The 21,756-nt window shown below is 32.1% G+C and overlaps 3 protein-coding genes across 4 annotated transcripts; 2 read left to right on the plus strand and 1 right to left on the minus strand.

Annotated features, from left to right (window-relative positions):
• Nucleotides 1-98: 98 nt before the first annotated feature.
• Nucleotides 99-2,388, minus strand: LOC106655967 (28S ribosomal protein S31, mitochondrial). The gene is made up of 7 exons (XM_023460572.1): nucleotides 2,182-2,388; nucleotides 1,832-2,063; nucleotides 1,621-1,741; nucleotides 1,381-1,537; nucleotides 1,159-1,311; nucleotides 855-1,081; nucleotides 99-469 (listed from the first exon to the last, which is right to left on the minus strand). Exons 1-7 carry the CDS (start codon nucleotides 2,205-2,207, stop codon nucleotides 186-188), a joined length of 1,200 nt encoding a protein of 399 aa, XP_023316340.1. The 5' UTR covers nucleotides 2,208-2,388; the 3' UTR covers nucleotides 99-185.
• Nucleotides 2,389-2,490: 102 nt separating this feature from the next.
• LOC106650917 (E3 ubiquitin-protein ligase listerin) lies at nucleotides 2,491-9,721 on the plus strand. Of its 2 annotated transcripts, XM_014369192.2 has the most exons (24): nucleotides 2,491-2,650; nucleotides 2,745-2,860; nucleotides 2,955-3,152; nucleotides 3,212-3,478; nucleotides 3,566-3,681; nucleotides 3,750-4,104; nucleotides 4,186-4,373; nucleotides 4,445-4,580; nucleotides 4,652-5,347; nucleotides 5,416-5,623; nucleotides 5,692-6,061; nucleotides 6,158-6,578; nucleotides 6,656-6,771; nucleotides 6,838-6,976; nucleotides 7,049-7,230; nucleotides 7,291-7,474; nucleotides 7,555-7,726; nucleotides 7,857-8,208; nucleotides 8,276-8,422; nucleotides 8,599-8,726; nucleotides 8,789-9,000; nucleotides 9,088-9,279; nucleotides 9,352-9,519; nucleotides 9,581-9,721. In XM_014369192.2, exons 2-24 carry the CDS (start codon nucleotides 2,819-2,821, stop codon nucleotides 9,638-9,640), a joined length of 5,049 nt encoding a protein of 1,682 aa, XP_014224678.1. In that variant the 5' UTR covers nucleotides 2,491-2,650; nucleotides 2,745-2,818; the 3' UTR covers nucleotides 9,641-9,721. The 2 variants fall into 2 exon arrangements, with proteins under 2 accessions (XP_014224678.1, XP_023316339.1); XM_023460571.1 differs by having other exon boundaries at nucleotides 2,491-2,860.
• Nucleotides 9,722-9,930: 209 nt separating this feature from the next.
• LOC106660599 (radial spoke head protein 9 homolog) lies at nucleotides 9,931-11,037 on the plus strand. Its single transcript, XM_014383663.1, has 4 exons — nucleotides 9,931-10,157; nucleotides 10,229-10,394; nucleotides 10,465-10,753; nucleotides 10,877-11,037. The coding sequence occupies exons 1-4, from the start codon at nucleotides 9,931-9,933 to the stop codon at nucleotides 11,035-11,037; spliced, it is 843 nt and encodes a 280-aa protein (XP_014239149.1).
• The last annotated feature ends 10,719 nt before the right edge of the window (nucleotides 11,038-21,756 follow it).

Genomic DNA, 21,756 nt, shown 5'->3' on the forward strand with positions numbered 1-21,756 from the left:
CTTCAGCAAAGCTAATTTTTAATTTTTATATCTTAACAAACTGACATTTTTAAAATACATTAAATAAATATAAATTATCAAGAAAAAAACCTTCATGATAACAAATTAATACTTGTTTATTATTTATTCATTAACAAAACTTTTTTACATAGTTTAACAGTAAAAACATTGATATTTACACTAATTTATGCCTCAATTTGTTTCTTTTTATCAGAAGTGACATTTTCACTAGATTTATCATCTAGAGCTCCAAGTTCTTGTAGTAAACCTCTTTTATCTTCAAAGTATTCTTTGTACCAATTTATATGCCCTTTTTTTTCTTCAATAGTCATATAATGATTTTTAGAAAGTCCTACACATACCAATTCCATGAAATGTTTAATTGGCCCTCTTTTAGGACACCAACCTTTCAAATGGTGCTCTAAGAAAATATGCTCAGAAAAATGTACTTTTTCCTCTTCTTCCATGCCTGAAAAAAATTTTAATAAATTTATGATGCAATTATTTATTAATAGTTATTTATGTAACAAGTGCCCAAAAGGCGTTTTTGGGCACGAGTGTGCGGAAAAAGACACGAGTGCTGGCTATGCCGGCACGAGTGGGTGTTTTTTCCGCACACTGTGCGCAAAAAGCTGGGCACGTGTTGCATACAAAATTTTATGCGATAGGAGATGAAAAATACTTTCATTTAAATGAGGCGTTTTACCGCACACCCGTGTCCAAAATGAGGCATTTTATCGCACACAAGTGTCCAAAAACGCTTTTTGCGCACTAAAAAATGTGCGAAAAAAGACATTTTTCGTCATACTATTGCATAAAATTATTTATGTGATACATTATATATATTATTTTACCTTGTTCATTATTAATTGGAAAATTCCAAATTTTTCCTTGATTAGTCCATTGTATAAGTTCTTGAAAAACATTTTGTGGATATGTCATTGTTGCCAATTCATTTTCTCTTTTCTCCATTTTATCCCACGTAGATAGATTTACACTACATTCTTTTTGAGGAATATTTATCAAAATGTTTAAGGGATTATGATGACCTTTGAGTTCAGGTACCATTTTTTCTTTTTTACTGTAACATTTTTATAATTTGGTTATTGTATTTTATAATACTTGACTAATTTTTTTTTCATAAACTATTTCACATACTGGTTTTTGTGTTTTCTTTGAGATTTTGCGTATAGTATGGATTCTGCTACAGAGGGTTCTTTCATGTACGACAAAATTTTTTTACTAGCTTGCACATTTGATCTTGATTGCTCAGGAGTGTAACGGTCAACTTTCATTGTATGTAAGAGTGATCTGAAAATATATATTTTAATTTTTTAAGAAATGAATAAATTTATAATATATATATTTATATTCACACACTTCAAGCTTGGACTTTCTTTTTCAGTAGCTTCGTTATCATTATTTTCAGGTTTAACGTTAACATTCAAAACCTTACTGAGCAATTCTAGCTCTGTTTTTCTGAAATCACCTTTAAAAGTTTTTGCTACTTCTTTGGCAGCTCCTTTCAATTGTTCTTCTGCAATATACATTGAAAAATTATTAGATACCAGTAATAATGTTAAAAATATTTTTATGATACAAAATTTTATAATAATTTACCCAATGGTTTTTCAAAATCAGAATTTTTTTTATGAATAGTTTTCAATTTTTTCATTCGATTAGCTTTTGGTTGAATTGCAACATCAATTTTTTTTATAGGAGTATCTTTATTTTTAGCTATCTGAAAATTGAAGGAATTTTAAGTAATTAGTAAATGATGCTCTTTCAGAGATTAACGAGTTATTTTTTAGAAAATCAACTTTACACTTACATCAACTAAACTTTCAAGCAATGAATTCAATCGGTTACTAGTATCTGAAGAGTCAGTTTTGTTTTGAACATTGTCTTTTGTTATTTTTTCAAATTGTCTTCTAATTGTTTTCTTTTCATTATCTGAATCAGAGTCAGAAGAATCAGAAGATGACGACGCCGAATCCTTTGACAATACCTTGCATGAATTATGCAATTGTTTAGTTGATTGTTTTAAACAACAATTAACATTTCTGAAAGATTTAAAATATTTATGATCGGAATAAATAAATAAGTAATATCATTAATAATGGATAAGACGTTAAATAAATTTAAATGATGATTATATATGTATTTATAATTTTAACTTACCTCGTGATTAAACGTAACATTTGCATTTCTTTTAAATGATTTTGAATTAATATGTGATGATGTATAATATAAGATCGAAATAGTAAATTATCAGATTTTATATAACCTGTATCTCTAAAATGTACAAGATAAAGTTTGTTATTGACAGGGCCACAAAGTCTAAAACTTTGCAGCAGACAATATAAATGAGTGCCGGAATAAAGCTTCTCTCTACAAAAGTGTTCACTGCTACGCTGCTACAGTGCGTGGCTCACATTAACACGCCACGATGAAATCCTCTGCATGTTTAGACACAGCGATACCTCGATATTATGTGGCGATTGCGTATCTGACTCAATAGTAAACTTTCAGTAATATTTTCATATTATAGGTTTACATGCAAAGCGTGCGTAGTTGAGGGTTTGCTATTTGACCAAAATTATATGAAATAAACTATTTTTTGCCATTTGACATTCATCTTAACATCGAGGTTAACTGTTTTTTCGTAATTTTTATTTATTTCTTGAAAACGTTCTGAACGTTCATAAGAACACAGCATTTTGAGTTATCAGTTTTTATTGCAGGGGTTTGTCAATCAAAAGTTTTTTTATTGTTTAACATTAATTCATTGCAAGTTTTTTACTGATCTGAATTTACAATGGGCAAAAACAAAGGTCAGCGCACAAAAAATAATGCTCAAGTAGGTTCTTAATTGCTGTATTTTCTTTGTTATATTTTTATTTTATATTCATTTAACTCTTTCTATTATTACATTCTTGCATTGTTTTTTTTAGCCATCGAGTAGTAGTCGCAGTGCAGAATTTTTGGGTGTTACTCCAGGTTTTATTGGTTTCACAGCTGCTAAAGATGGAGGATATGTTCCTCTAATGCCAGGTCTATCGCTCGATCAGCCTGACTTGAGCAATATTGAACCAAATTTTCAAGTGGTGTTTAAGAAAATGAATAAAAAAGATTCTACCACTAAGTATAAGGTAAAAAAATAGATATTCATTTAAATATCATCATTATTCTAATTATAAAATATGTGTAGGCAATTCAAGAGTTTGCAATATTATGCAAAGATTTAGAATTATCAGATGTAGAGAATGTGTTACCTTTTTGGCCCCGAATATACTCTCAACTCTCACTTGACATTGACCACAGAGTACGAGAAGCAGTGCAAGTGGCTCATACCACTCTAGTGCAACGAGTTGGTAGAACCATAGCTACATATCTGAAACAGTTAGCTGGTCCTTGGTTTGTAGCACAATATGATACTTATCCACCAGCTGCATCCGCTGCAACTAATGGTTTCAATGTAAACAAGATTTTAATTATTATTATTATTATTATTATTATTAATTTTTTTTATCTTCTATTTATCTTATAAACTTTTCATTCACAGAATACTTTTCCACCTCCAAAGTTTGTTAGTGCTATAGTTCACTGTCAAGTCGAAATACTCACTTATATTAGTGACAATTTAATTATTTTAAGTCCCGAATCACTTTCCACGAATAAGTAAGTATTGATTTTGAAAATATATTTTTATTTAATTTTATTTGATGACTTTTAAATTATTTGATTAGATCTGTACCACCCGAAGAAAAAGAGGCAAAGTACGAACGATTATTATGTTCTAGCTTACAAGCTTACAGTTTTTATTTAAAAACTGTTGGAAACGATAATGTCGAAAAAACCATAGATTTTCATAAAAATTTAATTTCTAATAACAAATTTTGGAAATTAGCCAAACATGATGCTCTTCCAATAAAAACTGGCTTCTTTAATGTACTAAATTCTCTCATTTGTCACGCTAATCATATTGTCATTGAAGAAAGAAAAAAAATTTTGACTTCAGTGATCAATAGCTTAGATGAGTCAGATCCAAATTTATTAATTGCAGTTTGGGAAACTCTTTTAGTAGCAATAAATAATATAGAGGTCTGTAAATAATCCCACATTTGAATTATATTTATTAATTTATATTAAAACTAATATGAATGTTCTTTAATAAATATTTAGGACTGGCATAAAGTGATAAGTATAGAAAAATTAGTATTACCAAAATTATGGTCTGTTTTAAAAAATGGAGGGTCAACATGTGCAAGTGTTGTTTACCCAAGTTTATTACCATTCCTAAGTCATTTTACAAAATGTGAAATTGATAAAGAAAATATGTATACAAATTTTTTTGAAAATATGCGTCTTGGGTAAGCAATTATTTTTACCCCATTTAATTAAAAAGTGTATTGATATTGATACAATTTTATTTTCATTTTAGATTTTCAGTTAAAAGTGTTAAGTTTAGCCGTTCTGAAACCTTTGCAGTTGTAACATCATTTGTAGAATGTTTTAAATATGCAATTTTAGTTAACTGCATGGACACAAAGACCTGCAAAAACCTTTTGATACAACAGGTGATTTAAATTATAGTTACTATTGTTATTGAGATAACCCTTAATTTACTTTTTAACATTTTTTTTTATAGTTAACACCTGTTATAAGAAATTGTATTTATGAATGTACACCTTTTCGTTCACCTTTTTTTTGTGAACTAAGTCATTTGGTACGTTATTGGAGTAAGAATAGGCATAATTCTGATTATCCTGCTTATAATGAACTATTGAACACATTTTGGTCTGAGTTGATGAACATTTTTGATCAATTGGTAGATAGCGCAGATACTGATTACAATACAACTGTATCTGATATTATTGAATCCATAGCTGATCTATTGAATTATCTTAAAATTGCCCCCAGCCATAACAGGCGTAATATGAAGGTTAAATTTTCTGATACAATGAATGCACCTACTTCAGAAAAGATACAACAATCACCAGCTATTACTTGCCACAATCAGGATGTCGAATTTTCAAATGATTTACAACAGCTTGTTACGAAGCTTTGTGTGGATTATTTTAAGCGAATTAATGAAAATCCTTCAAAGCATAAAATTATAAACCTTATTAAAATAATTCATGGTCATGAAAATGAGAAATTATTTGTTGCATTATCTAAATCTTATGACACAAATGAAAATTTGTTGCAATTTTACAATCAATATTTAAAACCATTAATGAGCTTAGAAAATGATGAAACTGATGCCACAATTGATTTTATATTTATTATTATATCTTACATGGATAATATAGAAAAAATACAAACCTTGAAATCATTCACAGAAGTAAGTGTTTCAATTAAAAAATTTATTTTTTTCTTTTTGAATGAAAATAATTTAATTTTTTCTCACAGGTAAATAATCAAAAAGTGTTGAAATCTATTTTAAAATGTGCAATATCTGAACAGTATAGAGAAGATATCAATATCCAAAATTGGCTTAGACAAGACCGAATTGCAAGTGCTTTAGTTTCTGCATCTACATCAATATCATCTTCAATGTCATTCTCAGAGGCTGATGAAAAATTGTTGAAGTGTGCATTCAAACCATTAATTAATGGAGGTAATTAAAAAAAATCATTCTATTGCAAATTTATTTATTACTATAATTCTCAATTAACTTTTTATTAGATTTGATAGTCAGTGGTAAAGTCATTTCGGAAATAGTATCAAAATTATGCTTGACTCTAACACAAGTATCAAGAAACCATGAAAAAGAAGTTGCAAGAACCACAAAATTATTATCAGATTTATTATATTTATCATGGACTCACAGAGATATTAATCCATATTCGATTCAACTGTTAAAAACTTTGTTTCATTTAAACATACGTGAAGTAATAGAAAAAACAGATGAAGAAGAAATGTCTTCTGTTTTGGAAATAGCACAAAAAACTTGGACTGAAGGATTATTGGAATTAAGCAATAAAATACCACAAGATGAGTTCATTGAACATGTTAAATACTTATCCAGTACAATTTGGAAAATAATTGACTTTTCGTAAGTTTTTTAGCATGCTCTTATTAGCATTGAATTTATATTGTCAAATTTATTTCATTGAAAAAGCTAATTTTCATGCAACTAATATTATTTTAGAGATGAAGTTTTGAAAGATTCAATTGTTGAATTATCCTCTATTTTTGTTGAGATCATCATTAAATGTGGTGAAAAATATTCAACAAATTTCATTACGACCTTTCTAACAGAATTAGAAATAAAAATGTGGATTCAGTGTGCCATTAAGCTAATATGCTATGGAGAAGTATTATCAGGCAACCTACATTCTTCAAATTTGCTCATTAAAGGGCTAATATGGGAAAATTCGTATATTATTGATCTACATGAAAATCAGCTTGAAGATACTACTCATAAATGTTTGAAGTGGGCTGTGATAATTATAAAAATTTTAAATAATTTACTGGCTAAAAATTTAGACATTCCAGAACTTTCAGATTTGTTAATTAATTTATCTTATATAGCTGCATTAGGAGAAAATCATAACAAACATTATAGTTGTGTAAGTCTTTCTAATTATTGTCATTTAGAAAGCATATAAAAAATGATACATAATATTGTTACACATTTTATTTTTAGACAATGAATGCAAATATTGTTCACCAATTGCTCAATAAACTTTACCAAGAACTGGAAGAATTGAAAAATACTCTTCCAGAAGATGTTCACATTGAATTTTTTGTAGCTGTTAAACAGTAAGTGGCTCATTACCAAAAATATTTACAGATTCAAATTACTCAATATTTTTATCGATTTTACAGGTTGATTATTAAGTATGGAGGTTTTTATCCAAATATTTTAAAGTTCTATCATGAATATTTATATTCTAAAAATGATCTTTCAATGTTATTTGAAAATGAAAAATTCAATGATGTCAATACACTATTGCAAAGTACTCAGGTAATTGATATACATTTCAATTGAACCAAACAGCAAAACAAAATACTAAAAATTTTATTGATCATTTTTTAGGTTCTAAAAGATTGTGAAATTTTATATGAATACTTATTGTCTTGCTACGATGAAAGTGATTTTCAAACATTTTTTATTGCGAATCATCAAATGGAAACAAAGCAAGTTTGTGATTCATTGAATAAATCTTTTGATACATTATCAAAGCTACAGAATAAACCGTCCGTTTTACTGTTAAATAGGTATGTTTTTAATTATTTTTTTATGTCTAAACAAATGAGTCAAATTCGAAAATATTTCAGAAGTATAACTGTAAACGCATGGGAAAAGTATATTCTTCCATTAGAATGTATTAATTTTCTAACTAACTGTGTTACTATAATACCCACACAACTCAATACTATTCAGTGGGATAAAATTCTATTATGCCTTAGTACATGGAGTGATTCTTTGGGAAGTACTATAAAAAATTTGCACAATTTCGAAGTAAGAAGTTCAAGTTTTTACAATTATTTATTACATTTGTTGAACTGAATTAATTTGTTATTATCACTGCATAATATTAGGTAAAAGCTTTTGTCATTGCTGTGAGTAAACTGTATACAGCTATTCAAGCATTAATGAATAAACAAGAAAAGCATCCTGTAAATTTACCTCCAAAGCTTCTAGATGAATGGAAAAACGTATTTGCATCTGAATTACAAGAATCTTTCTTTGAATATTGGATCGAATTTGCTGGTAAATTATTCTCAAGTTTTTATTTGAAGGATCCTTAAACTATGTGAACATTTTCTATTTTACATTGGCTTTTGTATCTTTTTGAGTAAAAATTTTAGTATTAAATTTTGTGGAAAATTACATTTTTCAGAACTTTACAATTTGGAAGACTCGGTTATGGATAACATTTTACCATTGAAGTATTTAGGAAAGACATTGCAAAATTTGAGAGAGAATATTTTTGAACTTAAGACATCCAGAATAAAACGTTTCTCACAAGATGAAATTTTGAATTTATCTACAAAATTAATTTCGTCGCCAATCATGAACTTGCAATTGGGTACCTTCATAACATTAAGTAACATTGCAAAAACATTTGTTGCATGTGATAAAAAACTGATCGAAGAAGAAGATTTTAACACCTCATCATTGAACATATGCAAGTTAAAAAATGTTCTAAATTCATTACAGGCTGTTGTTGATACTATGCTTATGGAATTCAAGTAAATTTTTTTCGATAATTTTGATTTGAATGTGGATTAGAATTATTTACTTAGAAAATATTTTCAGACTTGGTGATTCTCAGAGTTTTGTTATTCAACCGCACACTGACTCATACACTTATACTGTTGGTTATTTGTTTACTTGGGGTATCATTTTGACCATGTGTGCTGAAGCAAATGCAGATTTACGTTATCATTATGCTGACGTGTTGAGGTATGCCGTATATCTTTACATAAGCATTTATAATTTTGTATATGTATCAGGGTTGTAAAGATTTAAACTAATTTGATCGATTAAAATCGATATTTAAATTGAATTTTTTACAAAGCTGATATGTATTCATGCTCACCACTGTAGACCAATTTAAAAATGTTTTCAAATTATTACAGGGACGGGTTTTTCTCGAGTTTATTGAGCAATTTATTTCGTCTGATGCCATCAGAAATTCTGCATGATAAAAATAAAAGCGCCAGAATAACAGAACTTTTCACTAAAATGCCATCTCTAGATTTTGAAGGTATGATTTTTATAAAATACAGAGGTAGAAATTAAGCAAGATATAATAATTATATTTTATAGAAAATTGGAGTGAAAGGAGGCTCGATCACTGGGTTTGTTGGCTTTATACAAATTGTCTTCGATATTTACCTGTAATTGTTAGGCAATGGTGGAGCACAGTAGACAGCCGTACCAGTTCTGTCGTAGATAAAGTAACAACTTCTTATGTTTCGCCAATTTTGTGCAATGAAGAATTTCGAGATGAGAGATTTTCTGATTTAAGCAATATGCAGGTAAGCTTTTATTTAATTATTATTATTAATGATTCATTTTAGTCGATTTTTCAAGAAACTTAACTATCAAATTTTTTCTTCTATCAGATAAAAGTTCATCCATCAGTTCGCGAGGTTGTGGCTTTATATAATATAGACGATGAGTCAAAATTGGAACTCATAATCAAACTACCGTCAAATTATCCTTTAGGTACAGTTGATGTTGAACCTGGACAATATAGTGGACCTACAAAATGGAGAAATTGTCACTTGCAACTTTCTATATTTTTAACTCATCAGGTGACGTATCAAAGCTAGTGAAACTTAACATGAAAAAATTACAACTTATTCAAATGCTTTTTTATAACGCAGAATGGTTCGATCTTTGAGGGATTGAAGATTTGGAAAGCCAACATTGATAAAAGATATTCAGGAGTTGAGGAATGTTGTATATGTTTCAGTGTTTTTCAAATTAACACTTATCAACTTCCTCATCTTACGTGTTCAACTTGCCGAAAGAAGTTCCATAAACAATGCCTTGTAAGTAATCAAATAGTCAATTTTAAAAATTGAGTACATCAAAAAAATTATTCTTTTTCAGTACAAGTGGTTTAGTACTAGTCAGAAATCGACTTGCCCTATCTGCAGAAACACTTTTTAAACTTGTGAAAAGTCTTGTTGATTAATTTTAAATTCATTCAACTATTGTATTATATTATTGTATAAATTAAAGTTATTTTTAAACTTACTCCACAGTTTATTATATTATTTATGATCAATAAGTACAATTCTTTTCAAATTTTTCATCAATTCTTCACAATTCGCTAAATTGTCATTTGTTATTGTAATTAAATGCTATGAACTTCACAGTCAAGTTTAAAAGAGTTGAAGCGTCACTAACCTATTTTAATAATCGATTTACCGACGTTTTTCAAAAAAAACTACTAATCAATGGATTGCATGAAATTATCAGAAACTCAAGATATATTTGGTCACGCAGGTTTTTGCATTAGCATAGAGCAATCTAAGTTACTCCAAAATTCTTTAATAGTTTTACAAAAAGAAAATCATTTTCAAAAATGTTTCTACTGGGGGAAAATTTATGGTATTCAACAGGATTATCACATCGCTTATGGGTATAAAAAAGAATGTCTTGAAAGTAGAAAGTATTTTTACAGGTAAAATCGATATATGAATTAAAAAATTTAGTTAATTATCGCTAGCATGAAAAAACTTGAGTTTTTTTTAGTTTCGATTGCTTAAATTGGTTACTAATGCCAATGATAACTAGAAGTCATATTTTACTTGCACCTTTGGCAATTTTCGACTTTCAAGGAGACCCTTCAGTCGTAACAAACGTCTACGATACGAATCCACCCTATTTTATGGATAAAGAGATGGAACCCCTCAATAAAGTAATTTAAACATTTTGAATTTCAAAAAAAATGTAAATGTTCAATTAAAATAAAATTCTTGCGTCCCAAGGATTCAACCAAAACGTATCTCAAGGAAGAAGACAGACTTGCAGCAACGATTTATTCAATTGCTACAAACGCTGCTATTATTCCCAGAGGAGCTTGGATTAAATTAGATGATGGTAGAATAATCGAAAATATGAATTTTGAGGGTTTGGACTTGAAAGATGCGCAAAAAGTTAAATCTTACTCACTAGCAAGACCACCGCAGAGCAAATGGAATGCTAATCTTCTCACTAGAACAAATTTTAATTGTACCTACGACTTTCTTGATACCATTGATGAATGTGTTCCGCCAGGTATCTGGTTCTTTCAAGTCCGATAAAATTATAGTAGTTCAATATCGGATCAATAGTTTTTGATCATTGCCAGTGCTAGCTGATTATTAAAACTACTTTTACATAAATATTCAATTTTTCTAGAGTGTTGGAACTTGCAAATTGTTCAAGCTGGACGTTTGGCGTTGCTTCACAACTTGTGTTGGCCTGGAATGACATTTTTCCATAAAATCAACACCCCGCACCATGGTTATTTATATGTTGGAAATGGAAAAAGAAATTTAGATGTTCCTTTTATGTTATAATGAAAGTAGTGAATTATGTTTTAAGAAAATAATTGATTTGATTTTTCACTATGCTTCAGTAAAAGGAGGGAATCACTAATCTAGCATTTTTCGGATACTATGAGTAAATAAAAATTTCTAATTTCTAAAATCTACTGATACCATTTGATTACTCATACCAATCGAAACTAAGCATCTCAGTTTAAAAATAATGACATTGAGCTAATAAAATGCATTGCATACAAATATATTGGTTTGAATGCCTAATTCTTATGTAAGGTTTGCAAATTGTAAGATTGTCAATTTTCTTGACTTGATTGGCATCGGTAATTTTAGAAAATCTTATAAATTTATTGAATTTTTTATCAGCCCTTGAAATATTATTGATAATAGAAAAAACAGGGAGAAGAAAACGAAAGTTCTGGTATGAATGAGTAATTTATATCTTTCTTTCGCAAAATACTCTTTCTGATGATAGATTAAAGATTTCAAGTAACGGCGAAGATCCAAGTAACGAATACACATGATTGTGAATCGCCATGAGACATGAGCACGGCCAAAGTCGTATTTACAAGGATTTCATACAAATGATGTCAGATTCGTAAACGTTATTTTGAGCATGTGCTGATGCACTTTTATACTTGAACTTACGAAAAAATTCTCTAGACGTCTCATGTGAAAAATACCAATTATAAAAATTTATTTCATATTGTCGGTGGAGTAGAGCGAGACTAATCGCGCGTTAGGCATTTCACGCCAAATATTTATCATTACATTATCGCACGAATGTATTCACAAAGCTCATGATCGTTCGTGGATATATACTTGGGATATATTTATATACATCTGTAAAGCAGAGCTTTACGACTGTCGTATTTTTAAGTATGCTTGGCGCATTCGTCTATACCGCCCAACTTTTATATTCCATACACGAACGTGAGTGGGTTCCGGTTCCTCTGCCGTTGAGCTCCTCATTCTTGAAGTCTCTGTTTTTGCTGATCTGCCCTGCCCTTCTCTCATTCTTTATTTACACCTTTACAAATGCTGCTTACCTTATCTTTTTAATTAATTCATTTTTTTTCGTTATTTTTACAAGACTTTAAAGTAAAGGCGTTGTACGAGATAAATGTAATAGCTGCTAAAGTATTAAACAAGTTTTATTTTCACTATGCATACAGGCTTTCGACAATTTTCAATTAAACTATCAATGTCTCTGCAAAGATTAAATTCTGACGAATGTTTGAATATTTTTCGTATTTCATTCATTCAGTACATAAGATATACATCGCTTTTGTCACCACTTCACTTGATGATGGTAACATTTTTATTGACAAAAAACGGATAGAATACAAAAATTAATGAACCAATGTCAGAATACAAATCAAAGTGCTGCAGATTTAGTCAAGCGTTACGTCCTTCCAACTCGTTACGAGCAGATTTTCTAGTTAGCATGTGCATTTATAGCATCTTACGAGAGTGTGTGCGTGAGCAAATTGACTAAAATCGGGAATATATTTCTTTCACCTTTGATTCCATTCTTACTGCACTTTATAAATTTTAAGGACTGGTTTAATCGACCCTTTTTGTTTTCTATCGGTAAAATCATTGGATTTTTTAGTAAAAAATTGACATAGGCACATAAAAAAAAGCAGATAAGTTAAAATCATGAAGCATCTTTGTTTTCAAGGAGCAAAATGTATTTAAGTTTTGAGACGTGGACAAGCTCTCATAAGGTCTTAAGTGTATGCGCGTGCACTCATAATAAAAGGCCGTGCCCATATGTAAAATTGTACAAGGTGCGCCTCGATATGCATCTGTCTTCTGCCCGCTTAATAGTTACGCTATTTAGATGAAAATAATCGTCTGGTCGGTCGACAATTGTGTGTGTCTTTTAGCACAAAACGCATAAATTGAAGCTCGATCGCCAATTGAATGTCGTGGCTTTTAATTTCATAAAAAGTTGACGATTAATCACAGTTACGAAAGTAGCTTAAAATCGAAAACATCTTCACTTAATTTTTGAAAAAGATTTTTTTTTCTTTTCTTTTTATTAAATTTTTTAAAACTCCGAAAAGTTAATTTTCCCCTGAGATTCAGCCATTTCCATTAGTCGTTTTCGAATACTTTGGGTGTTAAATTTTATCTTCTTAGGTGTTTTCTAACGTTTTTTCAAAAAGGCACCTCCGTAACTTTTAGAGCAAACCGTTGAAGCCATCAGCACGAGAGTTGCGTTCACTTCTTCAGAACATGATTCGTTATGTCCAGGACCTTGTATGAGGTGATTGGCCTCGTAGTTTACTCTGCACAAACACTTAAGCACTTTTTTTTTCATTTTACGTTTTTATCCTATTTTTTAGCATGAATAATCCACCGGGTAATTTCCTCAATATATGGAAAATTAATTCATAAACTGATTGTTACCCAGCCAGTTGAAAAGTTATGCTCTATGGTCCGGTATTTTTTTGTAAAATCATGACTAATATCCACATTTTTTATTTTAACAATAATTAGAGAGAGATTTTGAAATAATAATTTGAATTTCGTAATTTTAAATCAAAAAGTAGCTGGTCAGTGATCTAGAGAAAAACCATTTTGCGTCAATATCTGTCCATTTTTAATATAATAAATACCGTACGATATTTCGATTGATTTAGTAGAAAAACACATTGTACAAAAAGTACTCTTATTAACTAATAATTAACTCGACTAGATCATTTAACACAAATTTATGCCTATTTTTAACTCCCTGTGTGGAAAATATATTATTTGAGACTCACTGCTTTCCTCCTGCGTTCGAAGTCGTGTAAATATCTGTGGTGGAAAGGGAGAACAGACCAACTCAGTTTTTTTCGAAATCGAGTTTATGGCGTTAAACACCAACATTTAGTGTCAACTTTGATGTGCAAGTGTCCGAATGACCGGAAATTGCATCTATCGTTTGGTACAGCACAATGCCAAACCGACCAAGTCCCTCTCAGCGAAACCCTCAACGCGATATCGAATCGACTTTGTTTAAAAAGTTATGGAATATGATATTGGAACGTTGTATACACAACTCTCGCATCATTGGATGCTGCCGGAGCAGTGTGACTGTTGGGGCACTTGACGCAGCAGTAATGTGCGATGTTCGAGATATTTAGCTCTGAATGTTTGATGGCGATTTCCTTGGCGAAAATGGAAAATTTTGGAAAATCTGATATTACCATCAGAAAGCTGAGGAAATTTCCGATCGAATCCACCAGCTAGTTTTTTTTTCAGATGGGTTTTGACGGTTATAAAGCGACTTAGAAATTGAGCATGTGAACTTGGGCGCAAGAAGTTTCCCGGTCAAACCGACCAAGTCCACCTTTTTCACTTCGCATCTACGTTATCAATTTGATAGTTACATAGGCCAAAAGATACATCGTAGTAAGTTAAAATATCATGAGTACAGAGTTATAATCGTCCGCGTTCAGCTACGCACTCACGCAACTCCAAACACGTTTTTCTCGAAAACACGAAAAATAGAGTTGGTCAGTTCTCCCTTTCCACCACAGATATATTAGCGGAACAGTGAATGGTCTAGTAGTACATCCGATCAATACAGTCATCAATACAGTTGATATCAATTTAACAACAATATAATAAAAGTAACATTATTAGTATAAGTATAGCGTAGTGAAGTAAGTGGGATGGTAGCGATTGCGATAGTGAAAGTGAGGTACTAGGTAGTGTGAAGGGTGAAGATATGGTATGGTTTATGAGTAATCAACTTTATCCATATCAAGTATGAAAAGCGTACTATAAATGTGAACTTATACCACGCAGTGCTGTAAAAAAAGGATATGATACTTGTGATTCAAGAAGCCCATTCTGAACACGGCCCTAGCATCCTCGCTATACGCTGTGTAATAATGACCTGCTTAAGTCACCCGTATCATAATATACTATTATAAACTCAATGACTTTCGAGATAAAAAATTAATTTGGTTTTTTATGAACAATTTACTTCGCGGATACCATTTTGGTAGAAGTAGTGATTGGAAAAATCTGTGAAAATTCCCCAAGTTACTTCTATATCCATGATCACCTTTGATCATATTCATACCTTGAATTTTTCACTGCAACACTTCGAAAAATTCTCAAAATTGATGTTTCACACAAATTTTCATGTTTTTTTGCGTTTAAACAATCATAACTTTTTAACAAATTCTCAAATCTTAAATTTATATATTGTGAATAAAAAATTTCCTCTTTCTGGACATTAATGGCTTAATGCAAAACATGACTAGTCAATCATTTAAGGTACAGCTTGAATAGCTCGCTATTTTACTGTCTTTTCGCTTTTAATTTTCATTGATGTACAGCTTTTATGAAGTGTCCGCGTTGAATGAGCCACCAAGAGTGAGATATGCCCTCATTACTGTAGATTTTTAAAATTAATTAGGGACATTTGAAAAATTCAACATTAACAAATTCAATTTCCAAAAAGTGAAAAGTTCATCAGTCAAATAATAAGTCATTTACTCAAACTCTCGTATCCGTTTCTGAAGAAATATTGGCACAGTTCAACAAACATTGCCAGAATACCTATATACCGATGCAATCTGTCCCTACTGATTGCGGCATTCATTAGTAAAATTCGAGACATGTCGATGGTGAAAAAAATTCAATAATAAGATTAAAAAATGCCATGAGGTAAATAAGGTAAAAAAATGGTAAAAGTGTTGGAGCTCTTTGTACGGCTCGATTTAGATGTATAAATGAAAAAGTCATGAGCTGGTAGTCTACGAGGGTGCAGTGCAAGTGCAAAAGTCAGCAGAAATCTGGATGCTGCAGAATCGCACAGCTTTCACACATGGTTGGACGCACGATAAATAAATTCTCTTTTCCTTTCTCGTTTGCGTTGCAGTGCTGCCTAAGAAAGCTTCGAGCTGCACGAGTGGCAGTGCCAGCGAGTGATTCATTGCTCTGGTTTACCCTTCTCTCTCTCTCTCTCTCTTTCTCTCTCGCCTGCATCGCTGTACACTGGCTCAGCTACGCACATTTGCCTTTAGCTCGAGTGGCTCATGATAAATATTTAGAGAGAAGATAAGACCCATATCGTGTTCGTCGCGTTTGCAATACGATGCTCGCATTATGTCTCTCCATCTCCGTCGTGGTACGTAATATACTTGATTCGTGCTATTTTCATGTGCGTAATGTCCATTGTAGCTCCTCATTACAGATGAACGTCTCGTTTCAGCCTCTATAAATTTCTGACTCGAAACACAGTCATAAAAATCAGTCTTTCTTCGCAAATAAGCTGAAAAATTGAAAAACATAGCCAGTTCGGAATAGGGAATGAATGTGTGCTCGATAATAGCTTTGAGGAGTGTATTATGATTTTGTATAGTTACTTATAATACAAAGATATACAATGCAAAGAAGAATCAAGACATAGAAAACATTGAGTCCTGGAGTAGCTTTTGAGCACAATACAATAGAATAATCATTTATGCAACAAGGGCCAAAAAAGTGTTTTTATGCACGGCGTGTACAAAACTGGGCACATATTCCATGAAAAATTGTTTAATTATTTTATTACCTTACATTTATCTTACAATTATCTTAATTCGGAAAAATTGTTATAAACCAAAAAATTTTTGGAAAAAATCAAAATTTTTTTAAGAATGTAATTTTGAGAGGTCATTTAGAGAATGGAAAAATGTGTGTCTTTAAACATAGGTTTCTCGAATTGACATTCCCCTGGTCCCCTTCCCCGCTTCGAATCGAATCGTCAAACAATCATTTTCTTTTGCTGCTTGAAAAACAAGTTTTTTATGTGATACATGTCCTCGAATTTTAGTAAAAAATTTCATTTTTCATGCTACCGCATCTGACACTAACATTTCACCCTTACGATCAAAACAGAAAAATTATTCCACTAACCCATTAACGACGAAAATGCTTGATTTTTTTTTTTGACTTTCGAAGCAATTTGTTCCGTAGTGTTAGGCCTCAAAAACATTTCGCACGCACCTATTTCAATGTAAAATTTAATGCCCTTTCAGAAACTGTGCTCGAAATTTTTATGGAATTTTCGAACCCCTCCTTCAAACAAAAAATAACTCATATTCATATAAGACAACTCATTTTATACTCGAAAACTATTCAGTTTAGAGAAAAAGTTTTCCATCAGTTTTCCTCTGTCATCCTGTTATCCGGCAGGATATTTCCTGACAGGATCATCGGAAATCGAAAATTTGACAAAATTTGTTTTGCAAAAATTGAAATTTTTTTTACAGTTTCTCTAATGGATAAACTTTTTTATATGAAAATTTTAAATTGATTGAACTTACGGTTTTTAAAATATAATTTTTCAAAAAGAAAAAAAATCCCGCCACACAGAGCTATGTAACCCCGTAAAGCCCAGAATGAAGAAATTTTGATTCGCTTGAGAATAGTTATTTATGCAACAAGTGCCCAAAAGGCGTTTTTGGGCATGAGTGCGCGGCAAAGGACACGAGTGAATAGTACATTACATAACTGAGGCGAAGGATTCGCTACTCTCGGGCTGCAAACTGACACTCTTGTAAGATAGACAGCCGCCTCAGTTGCGTATAGTATTTTTCATCATCGAGTATAGGAAGTCGATTTTAAGATTTTCCTGCACGGCTGGCGATCTTGCATAGTATATTACGTGCCTAGAAAGCGAAAAACGTAAAAGCCTCAAAGCACGTGTAATTATCGGCTGTTAATGAGGCTTTCTTTTTCGCTTCATAGGTGCTTGTATGTAATTTTTTTCATGTTATGGACCTTGAAAAGACTTTGCACATACATATTTTGACGTAAAATGTGATACCCTTTAAGAATCCGGGCTCAGTTTCAAAATTTGATTCTTAGTTAATAAGTTGTGGTAGTTTAAACAAAAAAACGTAAAAATTTGTGCAAAACATTGACTTTGAGAATTTTTTTCGAAGTGTTGCGATTGAAAGCTCAAGATTTAAATATGATCCGGGGTTATCGTGGGTGTAGACGTATCTCAGAGAATTTTCGCAGATTTTCCGAACCTTTCTTTCTAACAAAAAAGTGTCCGTGAAGTAAAATGTTTAAGCATATGATCAAATAAGAAAATGCATGTACTGGTGAGAATGTATAATTTTGTACTCTAAAACAATTGAGTTTAGAGGATAAAAAAGTCTTAGAATTAATCGAGGAACATTCTCACATTTTTCAGAATTATTGGAATAATTTCGGGAAATTGGAAAATCGAAAAAATTTGAGAATGTTCCTCGAGTGTAAATTTTCTTGTTTCATAAACTAATTTCATAAACTCAATTGTTGTCGAAATAAAAAATGAGTTTGGTTTTTTATAAACATTTTATACTTAATATCTATACCGTTTTGTAAGAAAAAGTGGTGCGAAAATACTGTAAAAATTCTCCAAGTTACTTCAACAGTCATGATCACCTCTGATAATATTTAAATCTTGAGTTTTTCACCGCAACACTCCGCCAACACAATTTATGCCAAGGCATAAAATGTTGGACATTCGATTTTCCTGAGCATCGCATCACGTAAAGAGAAGAGCCGAGACGAGAAACTAAGCGGCTGTCCGTACTTGCACGTATGACATTTATTCAGTACTCTTAAGCGCGCGATCGGACAATGAGGCGATTATATTATAGCAGTTCACATACACACGAGCTTTGTTATGGCAGTGCGCATCAGGCTTAACTCGTTCATCGCCACTCTCTATATACACCGCAGCTCCTTAACATGTATTTATAAACATTCAGACTGCACATACGCTTGTATAGAGTCGAAGTTGGTCCGCACGAAGGGAGTAACGCCTGCGTCTCTTGGAATCGTCGGACGCGTTCGAAAATCATTGCCACCATATCGGCTCTGTGTCAATCAGCGCTCCGCAAAAGATTGCCTCTTGCCTCGGACGATTTGCGTCGCAGCTTCACGAGACACATTTGCGACGAGTCGACAACTTTCCAAGCTATACTCAAGAGCGTTTGTTCCCCAACTCGCTTTGCCGCTCACTCGAGCGGATCTCTGGTGGTCGCGGCTCGTTGATCGCCCCCCACGTGCGTGTATGTTCAAAACTATGAAAATAGTCCTTGCGCTGCTCGATCTGTCCTTAAATTCTCGCCGCCAAGGTTAATACTGTGGGTCGCAATTTGACTTTTCGAGGCACGTACGCGCCCCCGAGTATTATGCTCGGTAAGAGCTCGACTTGAGAGCTCGACTTGACGAAAAGAATGACATATCTTTTTTTACTTGACCGCGCTCGAAGAATGCGACTATTGTTTCATGCTAGCCTCACGCCTCTGTGTCTCGAGCAATTGTGAAACGGCCCTCGAGCGACTAGCTCAAATTGTTCGCTATAAGCGTATCGGCTGTCCGCTATCAATGAGACGCCGTTCACAATGACTCATTGCGTTGAAAATACCATCCCAAAAGCCCGTATCACTCGACGAGCCTGAAATATAAATCAGAGCTCGATATCACCGTTGCAATGACATAACGATGAAACCGCACGGGCGCAGCGTGATGTACTCAGTTGAAAAGTATAAGCTACTTTTTATCGTTCGCGTGCACAAATACTTTTTTTGAAACCAAATAGTTACAATAGCTTACAATGATCGAGTACACAATTGTAAGAGTGAGCATGCGACTGGTCGATAAAATTTAATAATTTGTGTCATGCGGTATTATTGAGTGTAAGTACGATAAGTCGATCAACGCAAAAAAACATCGAGAGGCTTTACTATCGATCGCTCACTGATCTCTCGAACTACAAGGCAGAAAAACGTTTGAGGAACGAAGACACTAATCGACCGGGCATTATCACCGCGACAAAAGTCGCAAGAGATTTTCGCACAAGACTAGAGCTAGTGAACCATTAACGTCGGCATTCGGCAATGTCTATAGATTTCGGTTCATATAGCGCCGGCTCGGTAACAGATATGGGCATATCGGGATAGCGAATCAACTTTAATCAGCGTTTGCTATAGCTGCATTCGAAAAAAATATCGATAATAAAGAAGGGTGATCGGTCAAACAAACGCTAACTTTTTTTTTCACGCATTTCGCCACACACAGCGCCATTCTTGTATGTATTATTAAAGTAAAAAAACAAAAAAAATTCCCAATGCTAGCACTCATTTTAACTGCTATTCTCTCTCTTTCTCGTTCTCTTAATGCTCGCGCACCAAGTGACAAATAAATTGGTTCTACTAGCTTTAGTTCTTATTACTTTCGTGGACCCCGCACACACAGATAATAAACTCATGCAGCATAAAGAACGCTAAATGGGATCTTTTCATTCTATTGATTCTAATGGCAACAATTTTTTTATGCTTTCATGAGTAGAAGTACCAGTTTCACCTACGTCGATCACATATTATTTTCTCTTCTTTTGCTTTTTTTTTATCAATTTACAATGTCTAGTTTAAGAATTAACTTAATTGATGTATTTTGTGTTCCTAATCAATGTGAGCTACGTTTATATTTTCCTGAAAAATTTTTAATCTACTAAAATTAAAGTATTTAATAATAATAAAAATTGTCTTCAATTGCCCCGTGTAATTTGTTGTTAAATTAAATTTGTCATCATTTGGAATAAAGGGCACAGGTTTTGATGTTCAAAATTTCTTTATTTTTTCCCAACATTTCGGTCACTCGTTCGTGACCCTCTTCAGGAGAACTATAAGGTATTAACCCCTATTTTCGATCATGTCCCTATATTCGAACAATAATTAATGTTAACAACTTAATTGTACGTAAGAAAATATTTTTTAATAATTGGCTGAATGAATCGAGCATCTTCAACAGAAATACATTATTCAAAATCAGATATCAAGTTTCAATCCTGTGTAAAAAATTGATTTAAATTTGATCGAAATTAGGGGCGTATACCTTACACAAAATTTATACGAGTGAAAATTTATACTAATATAATACAAAACTATATACGAGTGACCGAAAAGTTGAGAAAAAATAAAGAACTTTTGAACATCAAAACCTGTGCCCTATATTCCAAATTATGACAAATTAAATTTAACTATGAATGTATTTAAACTTCTAAATGCAATGTTTTCCAGGATATTATTATCTTTTTATCAAACAAGCAAATTCATTTTACCAGACACATTTAACAACTTAGCCTAACATAATATATGGAAGCTCTTTATTTATTTTCTAGGGGTGTGCGAGTACTCGAAAGAGCTCAACTCGATCGAGTAATTGACGCAAACTCGAAAAATCGAGTACTCGCACACCCCTATTATTTTCTAAGTTGTTTACGTAATACGTGTTACCAATTTACTTGTCAACTTAAAAATAAATAAAGATTTATCAAATTATATTTTCAAGGCTAAGTTCAATTGTAGGGCTGTGCGAGTATCCGATTTTTCGAGTTTTACTCGACTCGAGTCGGGAAAATTCGAGTATTCGACAAAAACGCGAGTACTCGAAAAAACTCGAGTACTCAAAAAATCGAGTACTCGACTCGAACTCGAGGAAAAAACTCGAACTCGACGAGTCGAGTTTTTTCGAGTACTTGCACAGCCCTATTCAATTGTATAGCTTATTTTTAAAAAGATGTTAGAGATTTTACAGAGAAGTTGTTGAGCTCTGGAATTGTCCATGTACCTATAGATGAATCAATGAAATAGGTTACGTTACCATACAAATATTTTTCTAAAATTTTCCTGATCTAACAGTTTCACTCGTCTTAATTAGCCTCATGGTCTTTAATATTTTACA

This window comes from Trichogramma pretiosum, unplaced genomic scaffold (genome assembly GCF_000599845.2).
Source record: "Trichogramma pretiosum strain Unisexual culture from Peru unplaced genomic scaffold, Tpre_2.0 scaffold62, whole genome shotgun sequence".
NCBI lineage: Eukaryota > Metazoa > Arthropoda > Insecta > Hymenoptera > Trichogrammatidae > Trichogramma > Trichogramma pretiosum.

What these genes read in the sequence shown, in the direction of transcription:
- LOC106655967 (XM_023460572.1), bottom strand. Translation starts at nt 2,207, where the DNA reads ATGCAAATGTTACGTTTAATCACGAG. An exon ending in TGCTTGAAAGTTTAGTTGAT is followed by an intron (nt 1,742 to 1,831) that starts GTAAGTGTAAAG and finishes TTCAATTTTCAG; the next exon opens with ATAGCTAAAAATAAAGATAC. An exon ending in AAAGAAAGTCCAAGCTTGAA is followed by an intron (nt 1,312 to 1,380) that starts GTGTGTGAATAT and finishes ATATATTTTCAG; the next exon opens with ATCACTCTTACATACAATGA.
- LOC106650917 (XM_023460571.1), top strand. Translation starts at nt 2,819, where the DNA reads ATGGGCAAAAACAAAGGTCAGCGCACAAAAAATAATGCTCAA. An exon ending in CTGCAACTAATGGTTTCAAT is followed by an intron (nt 3,479 to 3,565) that starts GTAAACAAGATT and finishes TTTCATTCACAG; the next exon opens with AATACTTTTCCACCTCCAAA. An exon ending in GAATCACTTTCCACGAATAA is followed by an intron (nt 3,682 to 3,749) that starts GTAAGTATTGAT and finishes TTATTTGATTAG; the next exon opens with ATCTGTACCACCCGAAGAAA.
- LOC106660599 (XM_014383663.1), top strand. Translation starts at nt 9,931, where the DNA reads ATGGATTGCATGAAATTATCAGAAACTCAAGATATATTTGGTCACGCA. An exon ending in AGATGGAACCCCTCAATAAA is followed by an intron (nt 10,395 to 10,464) that starts GTAATTTAAACA and finishes TTGCGTCCCAAG; the next exon opens with GATTCAACCAAAACGTATCT. An exon ending in TGATGAATGTGTTCCGCCAG is followed by an intron (nt 10,754 to 10,876) that starts GTATCTGGTTCT and finishes CAATTTTTCTAG; the next exon opens with AGTGTTGGAACTTGCAAATT.